General features: G+C 46.9%; 1 protein-coding gene across 2 annotated transcripts in view; it reads right to left on the bottom strand.

Annotated features, from left to right (window-relative positions):
• Window positions 1-24,104, bottom strand: part of PDILT (protein disulfide isomerase like, testis expressed) — a 34,874-nt gene extending 10,770 nt beyond the window's left edge. Inside the window, exons 1-8 of one of the 2 annotated variants that reach the window (XM_037507513.1) lie at window positions 23,865-24,104; window positions 20,126-20,278; window positions 17,823-18,031; window positions 10,478-10,684; window positions 4,513-4,646; window positions 3,169-3,306; window positions 244-354; window positions 48-173 (exon numbers count right to left, since the gene is read on the bottom strand). In XM_037507513.1, the coding sequence (XP_037363410.1) occupies window positions 48-173; window positions 244-354; window positions 3,169-3,306; window positions 4,513-4,646; window positions 10,478-10,684; window positions 17,823-18,031; window positions 20,126-20,193 (993 nt within the window). In that variant the 5' untranslated portion in view covers window positions 20,194-20,278; window positions 23,865-24,104. The remainder of the gene's footprint in view (window positions 1-47; window positions 174-243; window positions 355-3,168; window positions 3,307-4,512; window positions 4,647-10,477; window positions 10,685-17,822; window positions 18,032-20,125; window positions 20,279-23,864) is intronic. The other variant, XM_037507514.1, reaches the window with a different exon arrangement.
• Between the last annotated feature and the right edge of the window lie 654 nt (window positions 24,105-24,758).

The following is a 24,758-nucleotide window of genomic DNA, read 5'->3' as shown; positions in this document are numbered from 1 at the left end:
GGTCGCAGTCTGAGAGCCCTAAAGGGCAATGGACTCTTTCCACAAACCTTGTTTTGAAATTCCTTTGATGCCAGCTTATAATGCTGCATTATCATTCCAAATGACTCTGAAGCTTTGGAGGCGAAGAGCAGCATGTGATTCAGGATGTGCAATTCGTAAATCAGATCCTTATTCTGAAATTACAAAGACAAGTCATCCTGTGCACCTTGTTCCCTGGGACCTGACTATGATTTTGTCACTGACCTCAGAGTTGTATTCAATCACCAGATCGGTGAGTTGCTCTCTTATGACTTGGTGGAGGATGTTTTTGTTGTTGCTGTCATTAATGAGCTCCTGGCGGTTCACAATTTTCCCCTTGGACAAAAGAAGAGAAACAGAGGAGGGCAGTAGCTTCCATGATCTAGACACTTAATAAATATAAATAGCACAATTTTCCCAGAGGATAAAAGGGAAATACCATGGTGACAGGGTAATCCATAATCTAGGTACTTAATAAATATGGATGGCTGGGCAGAATCGCCTGTGGGTAGAATATGGGTATGAGGCAGCCATGAAAATGTCTAATCTACAAACGGAGTATAATCAACTGAGAGCCCTCGCTGCCTTGCTCTGACATCCCTCACCGTGTCTATGCTGATGCTGTGTAGCTTTTCTCCTGCTGCTCCTAAGCAGTGACTGACTGTCTGGGATACTACAGCAAGCCCATTTCTGGCCGATGTCGGACTTCTCTGAGAGTTCACTTTGATGAACGTCCTGAGAAGGCCACTGTTGTCTACAACTTTTCATCCGAACTTCCTTCCTTCCAGAGGGTCCTTACATGGTGTTCTGACGACTCTGAATCTTTCTCACCCTGTTGTCCTTTACAGACATTTTCCCTGATAAAGCTTTGCTTGTCTAATCCTGCTTGGTGACTGCATCTCAGAAAGACCTGACCCAGCACAGGGAATGATAAAATTCTCTGTAGCCCAGGAGCCCAGTCTGTAGGGGATGGAGCAGCAGCAATCACCTCATTTTTCTCTGCTCCATCTCCCCCTCTTCATCTGCACTAACCCCACCCTCTAGTCCAAGCCGCTTCCCTGGACTGCTAGAAAGTCTCATCACGGTCTTCCAATTCCTCATCTTGTTGGCCTCCAATCCATTCCCACACTTAGCCAGAAAGATGTTGTTAAAGCGCAAACATGACCCTGTTATTCTCTTGCTTAAATACATCATAACCCCTGCTGTCCTCTAGATAAGGTGCAAACTCTGTCCTGGTATGCCCATAGTCTAATTGAGAGCTCAGGCTGTACCAGTTCTAAGCATGCTACCTGCGCAAACTCACTTAATCCTTGCAATACCGCGTGGAGCTATGTGTTATCATCTCCCCCACTTTACAGTTGAGAAAACTGAGCTGCAGAGAAGTGAGGGACTTGTGAATTTGCTAAGGGAGTCAGAAGTGGAGGCTGCATCTCACCTAGGCGGTGTGACTGCAGCGCCCATGCCTGCGATCATTGAAACATACAGCTTTCATGACTGAGCTTTCCAAGTTTGCTATTTGGCTTTTCATTTTGTGATGGGGTTTATTCTGCAGAACTTTTACATTTTTGCATGGTCCAAATTTATCAGTACCTCATTTCATAGCTGCTTGGCTTTCTATGATGTTTTATAAAGGGGTTTTCCTATGCTAATTTTAACCAGCAAAGTCCCCTGTGGCTTCTTCCAATCTTTCCATGATTTCATTCTTATGGATTCAGCTTTAGTTTAGTTTTTCAAATAGCTACTCATTTCTCTCTACTCTAGTCACTGAATAATAAATATTTTCTTCACTGACCTAAAATACCATCTTTATCATATACTAAATTTCCATCTGTATTTTAATCTGTATCTAGACTCCAGGTTGTCACATTCAAAAACACAAATCAGGCCATTTTATTCTCCCACTTTAATCCTTTCAATAACTCCTATGGACCCAAGTAAAAACACAGTGGTTAAGAATCTTCTCTGAAAGTCAAACCGATCTCATGTCACTCCACTAACCTCCTGTGTAGCCACTGAACCTATCTACAAGCATTTATGGTTGTAGTAAAAGTTTGGCTTTGTGTATGGAAGGAGTAAGGCAGCTCTAGGAAGCAGACCACTGTGTCTATAGCAACATTGTTCAGTGCAACTTTCTGTGTTGATAGAAATGCTCTGTAAGCCTGGGCAGTCCAGGTCATCAGCCACTGTCCACAGGTAGCTGTTCAGCACTTGAAATGTGACTAGTTTTATTGAGGAACTAAATTTAATTTAATTTAATGTACACAGTTGCATGTACCCAGTGGCCGCCATATTGAACAACTCAGATCTAGATCCCTGAGTGGAATCTAGACTAGAAAGTAGTCAGACTATAAAAGGTCTTCTGATGTTCATTAAGGATTTGAGTCTTCATCCTGAGAAAAAAATGAACCATAAAAGGAAAGTAAGTGGGAAGAAAGAAGAAAATGACTATCAAATCTGAATTTGGGGAAGACTGCTCTTTAGAGGGTGAGAAAGAGTATGGAAGACAGTTGCGTGGCTGTTGCAGGAGGCTGTGGAAGATGATGGCCACTTGGTTCAGGATAGCAGCATCAGAGAGAAATGGAGAGATTTTAGGGGCTTTTTGGATATAAAATCAATAGGATTGAGATGTTGGGTTGGTTAGGAGGGGCGGAGAAGAGGGAAGTGGTGTTAGATTGATGACTCTGGCTCTGTGAAACTAGATGGGACAGATGGTGGCACCATTCATTGAGAGATAAAAGACACTGGAAGAGGATTTTGGAGAGCAGTACCGAGATAGCTGGTGATAGATATAAAGTTCTGGAGATTAAAGAAATCTGGACATGGAAAATTTTAAGTCATGGGTGTGTGGATGATAATTGCTCATGAAGGGTGCACAGAGGAGCATGGCCCACAAGGAAAAACAGAAGAGAGGGTTGAGGTTTAATGAATGCCATTAACTGGTTAAGGAAAGGAGAAAGAGCTTACAATGGAGAATGCCTAGGAAAGCTAGAGAAATATCAGAAGGCTGATTGCACAATAGTCCATGAGTTCAATGCCATGAAGCTCCCATGTGGCAGAGCCAGAATTTGTACCCCAAATCCATACATAATATATGTAGCTCACTGTTTTGAACTAGAGACCACCTTCATTGCAATAGGATCAAAGTCTTACCTTTTTGAACACCAGGACACTGTCCAGTGTGACGTGGAAATGCCCCAAGGCATTGTGAATTGATATTGCTCCAAATGTTAGCTCTGGAAAGTCTTTAATCATATCATAGAACAACTGTGCTACTTCTTCCTCTAAATCCTGTTTGGGGAAACATGTTTGTTAAGGTTTCAGTAGCAAGCAAATTGCCTGGCTTATTTAAGGGGATGGTGGCACTGGTGACCAATTCTCTCACCTTTCCAAGTGCTGGAGTGGCCTAAATCCCTTTTCAAGGATGTTTTGTATCCATCTTGCTTGTCTGGTTCTGACTGAGGTCAACATGGGCAAAGCCACATACTGAATGAATTGATAAACTTGATCTTTTCTATTCTAAGTATTAGAGTATGTGCTCTGCTGAGACAGGGTGAAGACTTTTTTTTTTTAAAGATTTATTTATTTATTTATTTATTTATTTATTTATTTATACAAGCACTGGGTACAGTCAGAAGCGCGGGAGGGTAAGAGAATTCACGAGAGTCAGAGTGGAGAGCAGAGCAGGTAGACTGACAAAATACACTGCTGAGGGGAGCAGTGGGTGGCAGGAAAGGTCTGTGAGCCATGTGGGACCCTCACCGGTGGCCAGGGATCGATCCAGTGCTGCAGAGGCTGAGGGCAGCTTTGCAACCCAGTGCTCAACCGCTGCACCACCAGGGAGGCCCATGGGTGGACACTTTTTAACATTTATTCCTTAATTGCTTTCTGAATAGGCAATTGATTTGATCATATTTTGTACCAATTATGAACTTAGGACAAAATAAGGCTGTACTGTCAGCCTTCATCTTTGGCTTGAAAGACAATTGGGGTTGCAAACACTGTCAAAAAGTGGGGTAGTAGAGAAAGAGTCATGTTCTCTTCCCACATATAAATACATATAATGCCATAGTTCTGACCTGGGAGTAGGGGAGGGGTTATCAAGTTACAGGAAATTAGGTAAGACATTTAAGAAACAAATTCTCCAAAAGGAAACACAATTTGCATATTATCCAGTGGTGTTCTAAATGGATCCTCCTCCCAAATTAACGATATTGTTAAAACCAATCCAAGAAATGTGTTCATCTCTTCTCGCTTTCCATTCTTGTCCACCTTTTTAGTTAGCCTCCCTATTACTTCAACTTCCCTTTTCTTTCTCCCTTTTAAGCCTGTGGATTTTCTGCCCCCTCCCAAAAAAAAAAAAAAAAACCCAGCTTTTTGGATAAGGAATCATGGGTATAGAATTAAACCAGGTGAAAGACCTCCTTTTAGCCCATTCTTCTCCCAGATATAAGTCTTTCAAGTCAAAAGCCTCCTCCCACCTCTTGACCCCAGTACCTGAAAGAAGCCAATGATGACCAAGGGCCTGGATTTCACAAACTCTGCCACCTGTTGGGCATTAGTGAACAAAAATGCTTTCTGGCTAATTTGTCTTCTCAACCAAACGACCAAGGCAGTAGATTCAACCACTCCTGGAGAGAGACATAGTTAAATGGATCCCACAGAAGTTTTCTGTTGTACTGGAGCAAGATACACCTTGAAAACCAAGGTCAATTACTCCACTTCCCCCTCCTGTGCCCCCAAGTTCCAAAGCATGAACATTAACAAGGGCAACTTAATTTTAATGACTGCTTTCCAAGGACCAAGCACTGCTTCATGCTTTTCAAGCATCACATGCCCACAAGAACTCCATGGGATATTCTTACTCTCCCCATTTTGCAAAGGAGGAAATTGAAGTTCAACTTACCAATGGCCACCCTATGAGCAAACCTGGGAATCAAACACTGGAGGAAGCATGCCCAGGGTCTTATCTACTCTCCAAAGTGACAGGAAGATGGATTTGGTTTTTTTTTAAATATAAATAAATAAAATGTAGATTAAAAAACTAGCTAACTCTGTGACCTTGGGAAAATTCCATTATCTCCCTGAGTTTCCAATTCTTCAGCTGACACATAAATGTCTGCTGAGGTCACAGATCCTGACATCCATTTCTCAACTCTCACATGGGAGGTGCCAAACACATAAAAAATCTGAGCTTCTAAAATTGGAACACATATACCATAACTGGAGCAACAGAACAGTGAGCCAGATGCATGCACATTTACACAGATGGACATGTGTTTGCTAGGATCATTAATTTCACGTGATGGCAAGTAATGTAAAATATTATATTAAAGTTAGCTGTAGAATAGCCTGAAACATTTAAAATGAGTTTGCGAGATCATGCAATTCCTATTGTGAAGAACTTGGGATTACATACAGAGGACTACGTTCCTTTACCCATTCATTTCATCACTCATTCATTCATTTGACAACTATGCATTGAGTGCCTATTAAGTTATCAAGTGCTATGCTTGGTCCTGGGGACACAATGATGAGCAGGAATAAAGACATTGCCACATTGTAGCTCTCATTTCTGTTGAGTTGTCAAAGAATTACACAAACAAGTATATAATTAACATTCAAAGTAAGTGTCTGTAAGCAAAGTTCTATGAGCCTGTAGCAAAGATATATGACCTAGACTATGAAGACAAGGAGGGTTTCCTGGAGGAAATCACTTGCGAACTGAAAACTGAAGGATGGTGTTCTGGAGGCAATAAGATAAGGGAAAGGTTTCCAGGTAGATAATCAGCCCAAGCAAAGGCCCTGCAACAGGGCAGCTTGCTGCATGGGGCTTGGAGAATGCACACTGAGTTACTAAATCACAGGACTCTACTTTCAGTATCTTTGCTTATATTTCCCAAGAACATTAGGCCATTTTAAAAACTTGAAATTAAGTCCATTTCATGCAGAACTGTACAGTGACGTTTCACAAAATAAACATACTCAAGTAGCTACACCTAGATCAAGAAATGGAAGGTGACCAGCCCCTCAGAAGTTCCTCTGGTGCCCTCTCCCAGTTGCTCATCCACCCCCCACTAGGGGTAAACAATATTCTAACTTCTAGCAACCTGCACTGGACTGCCGGCTCTGAACTCCGTGTAAGTGGACTCATGCTATGAAGATGCCACAACTGGTGTATCCACTCTCTGTTGATGGGCATCTGGGTTGCTTCCAGTTTGGGGCTGTTAAGAATTAATTCTCGTGGATGTCTCTGGGGTCACATTGTACAACTCCACTTTGGGTACGTGCCCAGGAACAGAATTTCTGGTCATACGGGATGCTGTGCTCAGCTTTAATGGATACAGGTTAGGTCATTTTAAAACCCGCAGTGAATCAGGCCTTTCAAGGTTCATAGGATGGGGATGTGGTGGCCTCAAGGTGAAAGCGTGGCCGATCCACCCTCTCAGCAGGGAGAGCCGGGTGTGGTTAACTATGTTCTGAGCTGGTTTTCACAGAAGCAACAAAGCCTGATGCTCTACAATGAATCTTCTGCCATAGCTAAGAGCTCACCGGCTCGGAACCAAAAAGAAAGGAGGAGCCACCCGGTCCGCACTCAGAAGCAAGGGGTCCACGCGCCAGGAAGATCCGGTCATTTGAAAAGAAACTTCTCTGCTTGGGCTGACTTGTTATTACCAAGGACCTCCTGCCAAACCCACATTCCTCAGCCAGTGGAGTTCAATTCTATGATTCTCTCAAGCTCCACTTCTCAAGATATGGTATTAGTCCTTTTCTCCAGCTTTTGGGGGAGGTGCAGCTGAGTCTTGGGCTTACCTCCTGCTGACCAGGCTCAACATTAAAGTTTTTTCTTTCCCCAACCTTGAAGTAGATCTTTGACATTTATGTGCATCTCAAAGATGAGACCTTGATTTCTTATTAACAAAGGGACGGGGAAGGGGTGCTTCATGCCACCCTCAGGCCATGACCCTGCACCCCACTGCAGACTCCCCCTCCTGGATTCCAGTTCCCAGGCTGAATGTGTATTTTCACAGTGTTCTGAGCCATTGTTCTAGAAGAAATGGGCACAGATGCAAAATGTTTTATAGGTTTTTGTCTGAAACAATTATGTTGTCAGTGCCCTAAAAAGAAGAGGTTTAAAGATTCTGAAAATGTAAAGTAAGGTGAACAAGTTCCTCTGAGTGCAGGAATTTTGGGTCTTCAGGACCTTTGCTCGGCTCTCACCTTGTACCACTGTCCTCCACTATCCTTGCAGTGGTCACTCCCCTTTCCTCTGACACATAAACCTTTGACATCCACCAGCCCCTCCCCTTGACTCCTCAGTTCTTCAAGGTCATCTCCTCCTGCTTACTCTGTTCTCAATTTGGCCTTTTCTTACTGACCCCAGCCCAGCCCATCATTACCTCATGACCTGTTGTCTGTCTCTTTCTGACATTGTGCTGTTTTCCTGACTTGCCCAGAGGCTCCTGAAACATCTGGCTCATAAAAGGTGCTCAAGAAATAATTACAGGATGAATGAATGAGGTGAATGAATCATTAGATTAGCTGGCTTGAGGGAACTTGCTCTTGGGTCGCCTTTTCTGGGATGTCTGAGCTCCATTTGCCCTGCTGGACCCCATGGCAGTGGATCTGAACTTGGCAAATAATTTGTTCCCGAGTGTCCGAAGATTGGGCAGGCCACTGTTCCTGCTGGGCAGGTGCCTCCTCCAGCACCCTTGCATTTGGCTCTGAGCCAGAGGACACAGTGCCAACCCAGGTGTGAGCATTATGTCAATGATTGACTGGGGCCACGGCTCTGTCGCATATTTCCAGGCACAAGTTATGAATGCATCATTAATTGTGGCCCTGGAGGCAACCTGTGTCCCGTCTTCCAGGGAGATCGCCAAGGCCAGGTCTCTCACCATCAATCCTTGGAGATTAGAGGAGAAGGTGGACGGGACTCACCCCACCTTCTGGCTCCTAAGGAGGTTCTCGTGAAAGTCACAGTGCAGGAGACAAAGCGAAGCACTCGCTCCTTTCAGTTCAGGGAAGCCCAGTCCAGTCGAAAGAACTGACACTTGCCCTTCTGTTTGGGAAATGAGAAATTAGAAGCCTGGCTCAAATCCCCCTAGCTAGTCCTGTCCTAAATTCCAGATCCGGCCCCATCCTGTATCTCGCTGCTTCCCTCCCTGGTTGGAGCGGGAATACCGAGGAAGAAGGATCGGCAAGGCCAGTAGAAATTGAAACTGGCTCCTGACCCTGGCTTGCCTGCTCTGGTCCCTTGGAATTCCATTCCTTTCAATTCAAAAACCGCTCTTTAATTTCCTCCATGTTCTAGGCACTGGACCAGGGGCTGAAAATTCATAGTTTAATAACGCTAATAGCTATGGCGGCCATTTACTTGGTATAGTACACTGTAGAGCAGGGTTGAGTCAGTCATAGCGGTGGCCACTTCCGCCTACTAATCGATTTTATAGAGAAACTCTTATTGGAGCACAGCTCACACTATGTTGAGTTCTGTAGCCACAACAGAGAGGATCTGGCCTGCAAGCTATCAACTATTATCTTGAATGTTTGTGACTCTCACTACTTATGAGGTTTGAGGAAGGTGTCCCACCACTCTGTGCCTCAGTTTCCCCACCTGTAAAAGCACCTCCAGTGTGGGGGTTTTATAACATATGAGCAGAGACCAGAACAGTGCCTGGAACATGGCAAAGGCCTTTCAGACTTATTTCCTCTTTCCAGTAACCCTAGGAGTCAAGTGTGTTCACCATCCCCATTTTACAGATGAGGAAATTGAAATTCAGTAGGAGGAAGTGATGGTTCCTTGGGCATGCAGTGAAGACTTGAAGATGGGGGTGTCTGCCAGGAGGGCCCAGGAGCAGAAGTGAAATCATAGAGCGCGAGGAACAGGTGCAATCCTGTGAGGTGAGGGCCTTGATGCTGGAAACACAGGGCCTGTGAGACCACAGAGAGGGGCAGGCACCTTGACCCAGTCAATCAAGGGAGACTCCCTGGAGGCGGTGACGTGGAAGCCTGCTGCATGGCCAAGGAGGACCCAGACACTGGCTCCTCCCATGAAGGGGCTCTGGCAGTCTGGAAGTGGCCATATTGTCACCTCTAAGTGGAGACAAATCTCCTCTGTCCGTCAGGAGTGGAGGCACCGAGAACTTGAGCCAATGCATGAGCGGACTGGCTCTGAAGAGGTTTTCCACAATCGCCCTCAAAGCCAACACATTACAAAGGGCTCCCCTCCTGGGAGTGTGGGTCACCACTGCTGAGACTGTGACTCAGTCTCCCTAGGAAGCATCAGTCTCTGTTCCCTCTCCCGCAGCTCCTCTGGCCTCTCCACATCTCTTCTCTCGCCCCCTCCCGGCTCAGTGATTTCTCAGCACCTTCCTCTGCACATCTGGGCCGTGGGTCTCCTGCCCCCTTGTGTCCATCCTGAGAACTGCAAGAGAGTTCTGAAAACCCAGAAAGGTTTTTCCCACGTCCACCCCAACTCCTCTGGCACTTCAGGTCTTGCTCAAACAGATTTTATCACAAGCTTGCTAAATTCCAGGACCCGCAATGCCGTCTCAGTTTCCTGAGATTCAATCATTCAACACTTGAGAACATTCTACTAGCATAATAGGGGCTCTGCTGGGGGTCTTGGTTTTTTCAGTTTTATTCCCTTCATCCATATGTCTACATTGATGCACTCATATATTTAAGATTTTTAAGATTAGGAAACATTCTCCAAAGCATGATGGGGCTTGACACACGGCAAGTTATCCATTAAAGGGTGCTGAAGAGGTGAATGAAATGGAGGTTGATAGAAGCAAAAGTGTTTGGTAGTCACCTTTCCCAAGCCTGTCCTGTTCTATCATTCCCCAGTCTCCCTTTTGGCCAACCAGTGCTTCATGGGCCTATAATCATTCTAGATCCCTGGCAAAATTAAAGTTTTGGATGTGGAGAGAAGGAATTAGGGACTTGCTGTTCTCTGGTAGTTTATAAGCCTTGCTCCTCACCCACTTTCAGGGTCTACCAGCTGAGATGCAAGCTGAGGTGAAGGCGTCTAAATTTTCATAAACATCTATTTTCTTTTCGTTAGGGACACAGAGCGGGCCATATTTCTCAGCCTTTCAGTTGGGTGGGGCCATGTAACAGAATTTTGGTACTGGCGAGAAAATACAGGGATGTATTTTCCTGGCCAAGGGTTATGGCCACCATCACTGGTGCTCCATCCACCTACTTGCCCCAACTTCTAGCCACCCAGAGGAAACTGCAGGTGGCTCAGAAGCCCTGGAGGAGGGTGGAGACACTAGCTGGAAGGAGCCTGGGTCCTTGAAAGACAGTGTGGAGCAAAGCCCCACCTCCAGCCTCTGGCTGCCATCTGCAAGATGGTTTTGCAAGAGCAAGAAGTGAACATATCCTGTTGCGTCTCTGACATGCTGGTGTTTATGTATAGGTGGTGTCCCCTGGATTGACACACAAGCACCATTACCTGTGCAGCTGATGGGCTCCAATCTGTTGCCCTCAAAAAACAACTTCAACTCTGGGGCCTTCTTAACATCAAACTCCTTTCGAAGTTCTGTCTCCACTGTGATATCCACTTTGCCAAAGCCGATTCCATTCTTGCCTTTGCCCATGATCTCCATGGCTTTGCCCAGCTCCTCAGCCATGTTCCTCGATTGCTTTGTGGATGGGTTGTCTACAAGAGCCAATAGGAAGAGACAGAATTTGCTAGATACTCTCCTCTCCCCATCTCCTAAGGAGGAGGTGTGGTGTGGACAACTCAGCTCCTGGGCTTTCTCATGCCCTTTGAACTGTGACAGGGTGTGGGGCACACATGACTTAGGAAATGGATCGATTTGGGAGACCCATGTCCTCAAGGTTCCTTGGGGTCAGCAACAATGGAAACAATATCACTTTGGACATCCCAGTCTAGCTAAGCTCCACATTCCTCATGGGTAAAACGGGAAAGTCATAGTGGCCACCGCATGGAGCTGTCAGAGTCACATGGGATATATTTAGCAATCAGGTAGACAGGGATTACTATTTTCTAAGAGCTTTCCATGGATTAAGTCATTGAATCCTCTAGTACCACTCTGGGGTAGATATTGCTAATATTATCTCAAGTTCCTGGATGACGGAACTATTGCACAAGGAAATGACCTATTATCCCCCAATCTCATGGGGCAGAAAGAAGGATGTAATGTGTTTGCGTAACTGCTGTTATTATTATTATTGTAAAATTTCCATGTTCAGAAATTATAGGAAAAGGAGAACGCAAATGAGAACATGGGAGGCCACGAGCGCCATCTGGTGGAACGTTCAGAGACTAACAGGCCAAACCGAGCCCCTCTTGTTGCCTTGCAGTGCAACATGGCGGAGGCGCTCAAGGAAGGAAGAGCAGGTGTGAGAAGGCCTGAGAGGGTGGGAAAGGCTGATGGCGGCTGTGATGCCCCCCTAGCCCCCTCAGAACCACCCATCTTGGGAAAGCACACTAAATGCTATGAGAAAAAGATACTGGGGGGCCTCCCTGGTGGCGCAAGGGGTTGAGCACCACACTATGAAGCAATCCGCAGCCTCTGCAGCACGAGTTCGAGCCCCAGCCAGCCAGGGAGCAACCCACACATGGCAACCCGCAGACCTCTCCTGTCTCGCCTGCTGCTCCCCTCAGCAATGTATTTTCAGTCAGTCTGCCTGTTCCGTTCCCCGCTCTGTCTCTGGTGGATCCTCTCACCCCCCGCATCTCTGGCCTATACCCCAGCTCCTGTATGCATAAAGAAATAAATCTTAAAAAAAAAGAAAAAGATTCCTCTGTCCTCTTCCCCATTGTGGTGTCACTTGGGGTTGTGGGTATGAGCAGGGGAGCCCTTTTCTGCAGTCAGCCTCAGGAAGTTGGCTCTTGATCCTGGTAGGGGGATAGGACTTCCAGCCCAAAGGGGAGGGGACTAAAAGGCACTCAAGTGTGCCCTCCTTTCTCCTGATAATATTGTGAGCCTGTGGGTCCTCAGCTGACTACCCCAATGCCTGCCATGGTCAATAGTTCTCTTCAAGGCAGAGAACTGGATATTTTATCTTTTCAAGCCCTCAGCCCATCTGGAGTGCTGGGGGTGGCGGGAAATGTAAATCACCTCTACTGCTGTGGGAGAGTTCCAAGCCCAATAGAGAGGCTTTTGTAAAGCAAACCCAGAAGGCTGGGCCAGGACAGCTGGCACCCTCCCACCCCACGGCCACTCAGCACACCTGCCCCTGTGAGAGAGCCCGAAGGTGAATGATCACTTTCATTAAATTCCCAGTCAATGGGCTGGAAGAGGACTCATCGCCTCCTTCATAGATCGATGCCTCTCCACTGCCTGCTTTATCACCTTCATTACCTTCGATGCCCCTCCATCCATCACCTCCTGCAGTGCTGGCCTATTGCTGGTTTCTCTAGTTTCCTTGTGGATCTGGCCATGCCTGGCTCAGGGTTGCTGATTGACATACTGTCCAAATCTGAGTTTCTAAGGTAAGAAGCTCAGGTGAGTGATGTACTTGGACTGATTGTCCAAATGGGGCTGTTAGAGCTTCACATTGTGTCCCAAAGTAGAAGTGGGAGAAAGGTTTTGAGAGCCAGAATGTTGGGACCTGAGGGCTGGACAGGATCTAAGTAACAATAATAGTAATGAGGAGCCTCCATCCATCCATCCATCCATCCATCCATCCATCCATCTGTCTATCAGTCCATCCAACCTGTTTTAGGATCCTCCATGTGCCAGGGGCTGTTCTAGGTACTGGGGATTTAACAATGAACTGACCAACAAAAATCCCTCTCTCATTGGAGAGAACAGAAAATAAACAAAATAAAGTATGCCTCCTCCCTTAGATGCCCAGTGCTATGGGGGAAAAAAGAATTGGTAGTTGGGAGTGTCAGGGGAGTTCTGATTATAAGTAGGGAGGGTAAAGAAGGCCTCACTGAGGAGCAACGTTTTAATAATGACTGAAGGAGATGAGGGAGCAGCTCTGTGACTATGTGGAGGGAGTGCATTCTGGGCAGAGGAACTGTAAGGGCACAGGCCCTGGGGTGGGCCTCTGTGTGACATGTTTGGGGCACAACAAGTCTTCCAGGTCTAGCAGAGTGAATTGAGGTGAGGATAAGATGGTGTCAGCTTTTGAGGGCCATCGTGTAAATGTTGACCTTTCCTGGGGAGGTTGTGTAGGGCCCAGAGCAGAGTTAGATGAGAAATGACTGTTAAACTGGGTTGCTCTGAATGTTGTAGGACCAGACCACAAAGGGGAAGGAGTGGGTCCAGAAAGACCAGTTGGAGGCCACTGCGATAATTCAGGTGAGACACAGTAATGACTTGAAACTGGGTGGTGGATTTAACGGGGTGAGACATGGTAGAGTCTTGAGAGATTTTGAAGGAAGAGTTGACTGAATGTGTGAATGGATTGCACGTGGAAATGAGCAAAAGAGAGGGGGTCAAGCATGACTCTGAGATTTTGTCTGGAGCAACCAAAAGGATGGTTGTTGGTGATAATTGTGGTGGTGATGGTGATGATGATGATGATGATGATGATACAGTAATAACATTTACTGAGCACTCACTATGCCAAGCACTTTGCTAAGAGTTATATGCATTATTTTGATGATAAGTTACCTACTATTCTAGGTGAGGAACATTACAGATGCAGAAATAGAAGTTCAGAGGCATTACATCTAGTAAGTGGTAGGCTGAGATTCAATTCTAAGGCTGACTCCAAGATCTATGCCCTTGTGCCCTAACTGACTGCCAGGTAAGCTGGGCTGAAAAATTTCCCTTTTTCCTGGAGGGGAGAGATAGGGGTGCATTTCCCATCTCTGCTCTGCCCCCATCAGGGCAGAATCTGTAGAGCTAAATCCACTCTTTATGATTCATAGTCCCACTTTTTGTCTTTTTAAAATTTACAAATTTGTTTTACCCCTGGGGATCTGAAACACTGGATTCTGAGTTTGTAAAGGTGAAGTGAATGCATGCACTCCCTCAGCATGCAGTGACTGTGTTCTACAGGAAATGCCACTTGGGGTCAAGGCAGGGAGACGATTCATTGCTGTTGGCAGACCAGTGTCCAGTGGACTGTGGATGAGCAGGGCGTCCTTTCCTGGGAGGGCAGGAGCTCCTGTGGGTACAACCTTCCTCAGCTCCTGAGCTCCACCCTAGTTCATTGTCTGGTCCATACAACGAACTTGAATTCCAGAGATTATATCTTAAAACAGAGTTATGGTGGTGTACAGCACTTGTGGCCTTGGCAAGATGTTTTTTAAACTCTGTGCCTCAGTTTCCCTCATCTGTAGACTGGATATGCGGATAGGTCCTCTACCTTAGGATGAGCCCACATAGTAGGCAAGTCGAACAAAGCTCTAGCACAACAGTGCCAATAAACATTAACTATTATGACGCCATAGGTGGGGTCCTGCTCTGAGTGGGTCTCTCTTGGAAGGGAGGGTCCCTTGGAGATATCAGACTCCTCAGCAGATCTCCTAGTTTTGGGGGAAAGGAAAACAAGGGTGACCAACGCCCAGTCACCCAAACCAAGACCCAGGTCTGTTGTGGGGCTCACATGCTTACGTGCATTTGGAGGTAAGTAAAGGGGACGTGGATTATGTTAGACTAGGCAGCAACTCTGCCTGGTGTGCAGACCTATTAATGGCTAATGATCCTAGAGTCAATGTTTGCTGGGTTTTTAGTAGCTAAGCCCAGATTCCCTTTTCTGAGCAGCTGGTGTGAGGCAGGGGAGGGGCTGATGCATGGGGGAGGCGGGAGCACAGGGACTAGAGATCAGCTTCCGACAGGGAACTGGAACTTGCCTCTCTTTACACAGTGTTTCTCAGCAGGAGACACTTGACCATGTCTGGGACATCTTTGGTTATCGCCCCTGGAGTGCTGTCAAATAAGGCCAGGGAACTAACATCCTCCAATGCACAGGACAACTGTCCCCTCCACACACAACAAAAATCACCCAGCCACAATGTCAGTAGTGCTGAGGATGAGAAATCTTGCTTTAGACCAAGTTCCAGATCGAGCATGGAAAAGCTTTCTGAGAACAGCCCTCTCCCCATTCCACGGGGCCATTTGTTATTAACAGGCATATGCCGGGTGGTAGGGACTTCAGGATGGTCATCATTTCCTCTCATTGCTCTGAGGCCAGCTGACAGAGTTCTCTTTCATTGTCATGACTTACAAGGTCCCATTGTTCTGAGCTTATTTCTGACTCTCTAGTTAGCAACTCAGCTTTACATGAACCACCCTGACACCTCCCTGCCTCAGAGCCTTTGCACTCACTGTCCTCTGCCTGGAAGGCTCTTCTTTCTCCCAGATATCCGCCTGAATTGCTGCCTTCATGTCTGTGCTGAATTGTGCCCTTCTCAGGAAGGCCTTCAAGGTCCCCCACATAAAATCTCAACCCCACCTCTAGCCACCCTTGAATGCCCTTATTTTTCTCATGTGCTTTTCTCCCTTGTACTTTTAACCAGAAGCCATTCTCCATCTTTTTCACTAATTTATCTGTTTATCCTGAGTCTCTTCAGTCTTTTCAGGCTGTAAGTTCCAAAAAGCATGGAGGTGTATCTGTTTTCTTTCCTACTCGGTACCTAAAATAATTCTGGTATATGACAAGTATTCAATAAATATTTAATGAATGAATCTTCCACTTATCAGCACAGCTTTGGTGTCAGACCTGACCTAAAATCCAGGCTTCATCACTTACCAGTTGTGTGAGCTCAGGCAAGTCATCCATCATTGTATGTTCAATGGAATAATGAGGCCAAGCCCAGTGCCTGGGGTCACCATCATCATCACCTTCCTCATCACCACCCCTGTTATCATCGTCATAGCTGTCTTCATCACCAAACTCATCCCTGTCACCATCACATCTAACCTGCTCCCAGAGAAGGCTTCCTGCTTTGGGGATAATTACATGATCCTATGTGGGTCTGCTACTCCTAGGCAGCCTATTCGGCCGCCATTTTGTCACCTAAACAAGGTCAAAATGGCCTGGCCAGTTAGGTATAGGAGCCCAACCCTTCAGCCCTTCAAATCAAACAAGAGCACAAAGCTGGATCACACTGGGAAGGTTATGCATCACGAGGTATGACCGGGAACACCCAGGGGGCCGTGGACAAGGGACCCCAGATCAGTGGAACGCCTTGTTGATAAGATTAGAACCATGGCTGGGGATTAGGGTGTGTCATCAAGTAGATAAGAAGTGCCTGGAGGGCAGACTCATAATCCCTAATCTTCTACACCCTTCCCCTTTCTTTAATCTCCTTCCCCTTAATCTCTTTTTGCTCCACCCCCTTATAACTAATATCTTGTGTCAATAAAAGGGCCAGGATCTAGCTCTTCAGCAGCATCCTGCATTATGTAGCCTGCTCCATGACTCCCATTTCTTTATCAGTGTGATGTTGCCCGATGCAACAATCCTGAAGATAACTGAGTAATTTCATTTTGACTCTTGTCTCTGAATATCTTTCTCTCTGCCTCATTTGAGAACACTATGGGCCAAAGGAAAGCCCATTTCATTCATTCATTCACTCACTCATTCAACATCTCTGCAGCCTACATCAGCCTCTGCAGATGTTAGGAAGCAAGATGAGTGCAACTTGGCTCCTGCCCCCTATGGAATTCACAAGTTTATGAGATTTTAATACTGTCCAGAAAATTCTTTGAGAAGGAGGGTGCAGAAGCAGGGCCCATGGGTAAGCACATGGGTGGCCCTTCTGGCTTGGCTACGTGGGGGTGAGGGTGGATAGATTCTCCATGAACTTCAACCACCCAAATCAGACAAAGAACTGGAAGAACACTGCAGGCAGAGGAAACTGTGAGCACAAGACCCTGAGCCCCAAGTCTGACCTATCTATCTGGAGTGGAGCTAGATCCGAAGTAGATCAGGTAGAGGACATTGAGGCCACGTGAAGGAGTTTGAGTCTTAGAGAAATCTCTGAGGGTCTTTCACTAGAAAGATTTGCATTATAGGAAAAAATCTCAGGGTATGCCATAACGATAGCCCTGGAAGAACTCCGTCAAGGGAGAGGCTGCAGCATTTCAGGTGGGTTGTTATGAGGCCAGACTAAGGTCCTATGGGGGCCAGGGGAGTGGGGGCGGAAAGTGGAGATGGCAGCAGCTTTAGGAGGTGGTACCAATAGGACCTGGTGACAAATCAGAACTGAGAATAGAGACGAGTCGAGAATAACTTTGAGATTTCTGACTTTGACATTGGGTGGGTCGTGATGATCTCAACTGAGGCACGATGTGATCTCAGTTAACATCGAAGGTTGTTGGGAGCACATCAAAGATGCCGAGGTCTGCTCTGGATATATGTGACACTTGAGAAGTGACAAGCCCAAGAGGAGAGATGTGCCTCGCCACTGGCACTTGAGCCAGCCAGGGGAGAGAGGAGGAACTGGGCGGAAGTTAAAGATATGAGAGGTCTGTCCCCAGGGACAGTGTTGGAAAGTTCCTTCTTGTGAAGAGTCAATTTATCCCTGGAAGAAAGATTTTGAATGTTTTCCCAAGTGATTAGTTTTTCCAAAGGTCACTTTAGGAGGCCTGCAGGTCTTTGAAAACTCACTTTGATTTAGATAGTGCATTGGGAGGGCTTCGAACTATTTTGATGGAATTTTGTGCAAATTACTCAAAGTCCTTACACCTCAGCCTTCTCATCTGGAATTTAGGGCGGATGCCACATACATGTTAACTTTTAAAAGATATTGATAATATACGCCCACAGTATTTAGACATACATAAAACTCTGCTGGCCCTCTGGAGCAAGGAGGTAGCTCTCAGCCCGGCCGGTGCCCCCGCCCAGGTATGGGGGACACTCACGGAAGAGCACCATGAGGAAGCGTGTCTGGTTCAGCATCTGGGTCAGGCCGGCCGCCGTCAGCACCATCAGGTTGCGCTCCACCACGATGTGCAGGGGCCGGGACAGGTGGACGCCAGCCTCCTTGACGTCTACCTCTGGGGAGCCCTGGACAGCCGACGCACACGAGGCCACCAGCAGCAGAGTCACCATGAGCGGCTCCATGGCTGTCCTGTGGGGACAGGAGGAACAGGAGCCTTATCAATGCAGGTGGCCAGGCCCCATGTCACCACTCCCTCCCTGTCAGCCCAGTTGGGGATGGAAAACAGGGCCCTGCCCGCTGCTCAGCAGGCACACTGGAGGAGAGGCTGACTTTGGGGTGCATGGAAACCGTGAGGGTATATATCAGTATAGCAGGGAGCAGTGGGAAGCTGAATCACAGGCTGGTCTTTGAGTCTACTGAACCCCCAGACACAAGGTGAGGATGGTTTAGATGTGAACCCTACTCCAGACCCTGGGGTGAGCCTCTGCACCTGAGAGATGACTGAACACCTCTTCCCCCTGCACATTTTCTGCTTCATGCTTCTGCAGCTCCTGCTTGAATGCCCCTGGTGACGGGAAGCTCACGACCTTGCCATCTATTCATTGGGTTTTTGAATAAATTTTCTGCTCAAATGGACATATTTCTTTCAAAAGTCATCCTCATAATATATACTTGCAAAAATTATAAACAATGCAATAAAAATATGTTAAAGGGAAAATTAAAAGCTCTCTCATAACCCCACCTCCAAGAAAACTGCTGCTAACCATTTGGAATGAATCCTTACAGATGTCCAAACGCCTATGTGAATGTCCATTTGAATGTGCATATTTATTTTATTTTTTTTTTTTTTTTATAGAGGCATGTTTATTTATTTATTTATTTTGTTTGTTTGTTTTGTTTATACATGCACTGGGTACAGTCAGAAGCGCGGGAGGGTGAGAGAATTCACCAGAGCCAGAGCGGGGAGCAGAGCAGGCAGAAGGACCGAAGTACACTGCTGAGGGGAGCAGCGGGCGGCAGGAGAGGTCTGCGCGCCATGTGGGATTCTCCGCCGGTGGCCGGGGAGCAGCCGGGGATCGAACCGGCGCCGCAGAGGCCGCGGGCAGCTTCGCAACCCAGCGCTCAACCGCTGCGCCACCGGGGAGGCCCTGAATGTGCATATTTAAATCAATATTTTTGGGTGCTCTAAATTTCTTACTTGAGGATATGAAATATGTGGTAGATTCCTTCCCAGAAGTCTACCTAGTAGCTCTGTAGCATAATCTTTTCCCCCACTGCTGACTGACTGACAGAGGAGTTGACAACTCCTAACTGTTAGCGTGGTCTGGACCAGCTGCTACCTGTCTCTAAGTTCCAATCCCCAGATAACGATGTCTTCCCCAACAATTTTGAACACCAGGTCACTTCCTCAGGTTTTGGCTCCTCAAACACTGAGCCATTTTCCTGGGTACTGTACAGACAGCATGAGTGTCTGAAGTAAGAAGACTTTACAGGTATATCCTAGGTCACCCCTTCAGATTAATTCTATAAGGACCCTAACCTTATTGACAGCTGTGTTCCCAGCATCTGACCCTTATAGTAAGAAAATGAAGATAGATGAGCGAGTGAATGACTGAATGACCTGGGGGATGTGTTTGGCAAACTGTCTGGGGATATTTAAAAATAGATATTCTAATGTAATATTTTTGCCACCTATGCAGAGAATTGTGATCAATTCTCAGTGCTAAATGTTCTAAATACCCATAGCTGTACATGAATTTTCCAAATACATGTACCAGGTTACTCTTCTAGAGCTTTCCATGTCATCATCTGTCTTAGGACAACCCTATGACCTATAACCCTAATATTGTTATTCCCATTTAGTGTGTATAAAATGGGGCACAGAGAGGTTAAGTAATTTTCTCAAGATCACACAGCTAATAGGCAACAGTCAGGATTTTAACCCAGGCAATTTAGCTATAGACTTCATGCCCTGGAGCACAGTGATGCTCCACCTCTGCAGCGTGGATGTGGTGGACAGTGTTTTAGACTCTGACATAACCCCGCCCCCACATCCTATGTCCTCTTTCCATTATTCAATCTTACTCTGCCTCAGAAAAGTGGGCAGTGGCTGAGTTTGGTCACCGAGATTGGAAGTATATTTTTGGATTTTGTTTACAAAGCAGACCCTTGATATTCATAGCAGGAAGGGGTTCTGAGTCCCCATTCTGCTGTGGGCTCTGAGTTTGGAAGAACATTTTGGCAGAGGAGCAGTTCCCTGCCCCAGATGAGATGCCAGCTTACCTTCTGATGGGGAGGAGCAGAGTTTTGGTGCTGCTGGGGTCCTGAGAGAGAAATGCTCCCCGGGTCATGAGAGAGATGTGCTCCCCTCTGTCCCTTCTCTACGCTGAAATCCCGACCCCATCACTTTGACCCATCACTGAGCACCACGCATGCCTATCACAACAAATAAATCACTCTTCTAAGTTAGGATTTGAGCCTTATAGTGACCATATCCTTAGTTCTCACTGCACGTCTATGAGGTAGGTACAATTACAAGGCACACTTTACAAAGGGGTGACCTGTCCAGGATGACCCAGCTGCTAGATGGAAAAGCAAGATGGGCTCAGGTAGATCTAAGCCCAGCGTCTTTGGTTTAAAGCAGGTGTCAGGACTCTCTGTCTGTTGCCTGTTCTTATAAACCCAGTGCTGTTGGATCCCAGCCACACCCGCCCCTTTACTATCAGTTATGACTGCGTTAAGTATTTGCAGCAGAGACCATATGTGATTAGCAAAGCCAAGCATATTTATTATCTGGCTCTGTACAGGGAACGTTTGCTAAGCTTAGGTCTAAATCACCAGGCCGCACTGCCCCTGTGCCTACACCTGGGATCTTGGATGTTGGAAGTGGCCCAGATCCTCAGGTTTGCAGAGTCCACGCTCAGAGCCAAATGTCCCCATCTGTAGCATAGGTGGACAGTCCCTGCTTCCAGAAGGTGATAAAGAACTTGTGCTTAATTAGCACTTTTAATCCCAAGCGCACATTAAACTCCTCTGGTGTACTTTTAAGACAATCTTGGTATTTGATTTCATCCCAGACCCACTATTTAAAAATTGCTCAAGATTTCAAGGGTCCAGTCACCTAGATGTTTTAAAATCTCCCCAGAGGATTTTTTTTTAAACTTTCTATTGGGCAAAATGAAGAGACACACAAAAAAATGGTATGATGGATGCAGTTGTCACTGCCAACTTGACTTCATTTACATTCTCATTGACTCCCTGCCTTTTATTACATTTCATCCATACGTTTCAAAGTCTTTAAAAGGTAAGGACTTTTAATAAACATAACCACATTACCATTACTGTGCTTAACAAAATTAGCAGAAACTCTTTCATATCATCAAATATCCAGACGGTATATGCATTAACCCAATTGTCTCATAAATATTACATTTGTTTGAATCAGGATCCAAATGAGATCCATGCACTATCATTGAGGCCTGTGTCTCTGCAGCCTCCCAGGTATTTCTGCTGTCTGAGGTTGAGAACCACGTAGTTAAATGAAATCAACAAAGGCAAGTGGAGATCAGATGGAGGGTAGGCTGGAGAGCCTGGCTTTCTAGAAAGCTGAATGGTGCATGTGATTGGAATCTGTATCTCAGTCAAAGGGATCATGAACCCCTGTCACCCCTGAAGGGTCCCTAATGCTCCCCAGAGCCCCAGGGCCCGCACTATGTGGGTGAGTCTGGCACAGTGTTACTTGGGTAACACACAACTTGGGGTGAGTCTGTTTGTGATGACTGTTAGAACTTTTGGTTTTCAAATTAATTTACCTGCTTACTTATTTGTTCATTGATTCCTTTACTTGGAAGAGAAACTGTTATCTAAAATTTTTTTGATGAAGATGGAGACATCGAAGTGCTAGCGAGGTAACTTACTCTACAGAAAATCTCTAGAAAACCCCTTCTTAGTTATGTGAACACAAGGCAGTGAGGGCCACCAGAAGCTTCCTAGGCTGACTGGTGTTCCTCCCAAACCTCCTTGCTACCCAGAATCCCTTGCAAATGTGCCCAGGGGTCTTGTAGGAAGAACCCCAGGATTCAAGATTGTGAGACCCTCTCTGAGAGGTCTGGAAAGGCTTTGTCAGAGGGAAAGGGAGGCTGAGTCTTGCCTCAGTTCCAGAGCTTTCAGAATTGGTGCTCGGCCACGCCAGCCAGGTGGGTGCCTGTGCATCTGAGTGGCAGCTAAGGCAGTGGGGGCTTTGGAGGGCTTCTCCATCTCAAGCACCCCCTCACAGGGACTCGACCATTTCATGGGGCTCTAGGAGGCCTGAAACCAGGTTTCCTGTTGCCTGGGAAGGTTGGTACTTGAGCCCGGAATACTACCAGCACCTCAGGTCTTTCTGATAGATATCCAGTTCCCCTGGCCCCCCAAGTTCACCCTCTTGCTTCAAGGCATCAGCCACAACTCCTGTTCATTCATCCATTCACTTGTTTGTTCATTAAATATCATTGAAGGTCTTAATACATGCTATGTACCATTCTGGGGATGAGGGATGCAGAAGGGAGTGAAAGAGACAGCAGAGCTCGTCTTCACGGAGCTTAGAGTCTGGGAGAGGCAAAGTGAGGTGAACATAGAATAACTATGTCCGATGATCTAAGTGACAGGGACAAAAGTAAACAGGGAAGACCCGAAAGTGATAAGGCGGTGGGGAGCAGTATTGCAATATTGACATTTTAAATAGAGTGACCCTAGCAAACATTACTCAGAAGCTGACATTTGGCAGAAGGGAGCAAAGACTTCAACTATTTGCATTTCTGGGAGGGAGAAGTGTGGGAGTAGGGTTAGGAGTGTCTCTCTCTCTCTCTCTCTCTCTCTCTCTCTCTCTCTCTCTCTCTCTCTCTCCTTTCCTCTCTAGTCTTCTCTTGTGCTCTCTCCTGAGACCCTCTGGTTATGGCTCAGCCTCACCTCAGACAGGATTCCCCTCAAACTCTGCACCCCATTCTTGTTCAAGTCCTGCTCTGTCCCCTCAGCTCCTCTGATCCTTCATTCTCTGGGCCTGCTGACGCCCTTCTCCCTGCACCTGCTCCTCCAACCTGGCCTCCTTGTGGCCTCTGTGTCCCCAGGGAACTGTTTCCTTGGCCCACAGATTCCAGGCCTAGCTGCCGGCTGCAGCCGAGGGAAGTGCCACGAGGAGAAGCTCACTCCTCAGAATGGGAATCCCAATCAAAGCCAGGAGAGCTGACATGGGGGACTCGCTCCTGGCCGCCTTGCTGAGCACCCCTGTGGGCCTCCACCCCCAGGTCTCCTTCACAGGGACTCTGCTCCCTCATGCTCTTTGTCCCCACAACACCCCCCCACCTTCTCAGGTCCCTTGGCCTGGGCGCTCCATTCTCCCCACTCCGCTGTCTCCTTCTCTGTCCTCAGCACCCTGCCTGGGACCTGGGCCTCTGCTGGGCACCCTGACCCGCATCTTAGCCTCTCTGGTCACTCAGTCCAGCAAGGACTCCAGCCACTTAGGGGGTCCTGCCTAGGCCCCACCTTCTCCATCTCCGCTGCCTGCACTGTCAGCCACATTACGCCTGTTCGCTTCAAGTTTTTTATTATTATTTCTGGATATACCTTGTTTGTATGTCTGAATTTTAAATGTCAGTGCCTTTTTTCGTGGCTGTTTCTCACCTCCTCACCCAGTGCCTGCGCCAGGTTGGGAACTCAGAGAATGTTATCTAATTAGTAGATGAACAAATGACCTAATTTAACCCTCCCATGAGCCCCTGGTCCATTCCAGTGGTTCTCAACATGCTCACACATTAAAATCCTTCAGGGGAGCTTTGAAGAAGTGCAAATCCTGGCACCCAACCCAAACACGTGATTGCTCTGGGTGGGGAGAGTCTGAGCATTTTTTTTTTTTTAAGGCTCCTAAGTAACCCTAATGTGTAGCCATTTATGTCAAAATCCACACGTCAATTTGGAATGACTTTGGCAGAGGGAAAGCTGCCAGGCAGGCCCTGAGGGTCAGTCACCATTTTCACACAGCTCGTACCTGCAGGGAACCTGATTCCTCTCAGGTCTGCGGGGGCCCAGTCGGGGTCAGGCAGCAAACTCTGTGGTGCTGAAGGAGAGAAGCTGCGGCCTGAAGAGCAGGCTCCTAGCTCCCCTTTGTGGCCAGAGCAGGCCCTGTAGGAAGCTGGACGTTCTAAAGAAATCCAGAGGCCGAAAAGGAGTTCTTTGCTGGCCACCCTGAGACTGCAGCCGCTCACCAGCACTGTTCTGAGTTCTGGGATTCTGGAGGACCAGGGGTGCCTCTGGAGAAGAATGGGCCATTGTTGAGTAAGAGGGGGCCCTGCCCTGCCCTTGCTGAGAGGAGCTTGCCCAGGGATGGGGGAGTAGAGGTGACTGGGAGGACCACTGTTCTCTGGGACACTGGGTGTAGCATAGAAGGTTCCCGAACTTGGTGCTTATGGATTGGAATTTGAATTCCGTCTCTGTTCCTAAGTAGCTGTGTGTCACTTGTGCTCTCTGAGGCTCAGTTTCCTAACTCATAAAGTAGCCTATGGCTCATAGGGGTGCTGTAAGAGTCAAATGAGATGGTACAGGCACGCGGGATAGTACCTGAAAAACAGGGTAATCCATTTTGCCCTCACCTCTTAATGATAATCATTTACACAACATTTGAAATCATCACACCCTCAATAGATACAAATTTTTTCAATCATACCCTCAAAAAGCTGGAAAAAATATATTGGATGTTAGAAAGAGATAAATTCTAAGGAGGAAAATCAAGCAGGGGATGGAGGCTGGGACATGTCAGGAGCGACAGGATTGCAATTTGGGGTCAGTTGGTCGTTGGTTGAGACCTGTGGGTGACAAGGAACAGGAAGAGTGTGCAAGGGACCTCCTGGCACAGAGACAGGCTAGCTCCAGGCTGAGCTGGCTG

The sequence above is a fragment of the Talpa occidentalis genome, unplaced genomic scaffold (assembly GCF_014898055.3).
Source record: "Talpa occidentalis isolate TD23 unplaced genomic scaffold, MPIMG_talOcc4v2.1 talOcc4.12, whole genome shotgun sequence".
Classification (NCBI taxonomy): domain Eukaryota; kingdom Metazoa; phylum Chordata; class Mammalia; order Eulipotyphla; family Talpidae; genus Talpa; species Talpa occidentalis.
This window is presented reverse-complemented; position numbering and strand designations above follow the sequence as displayed.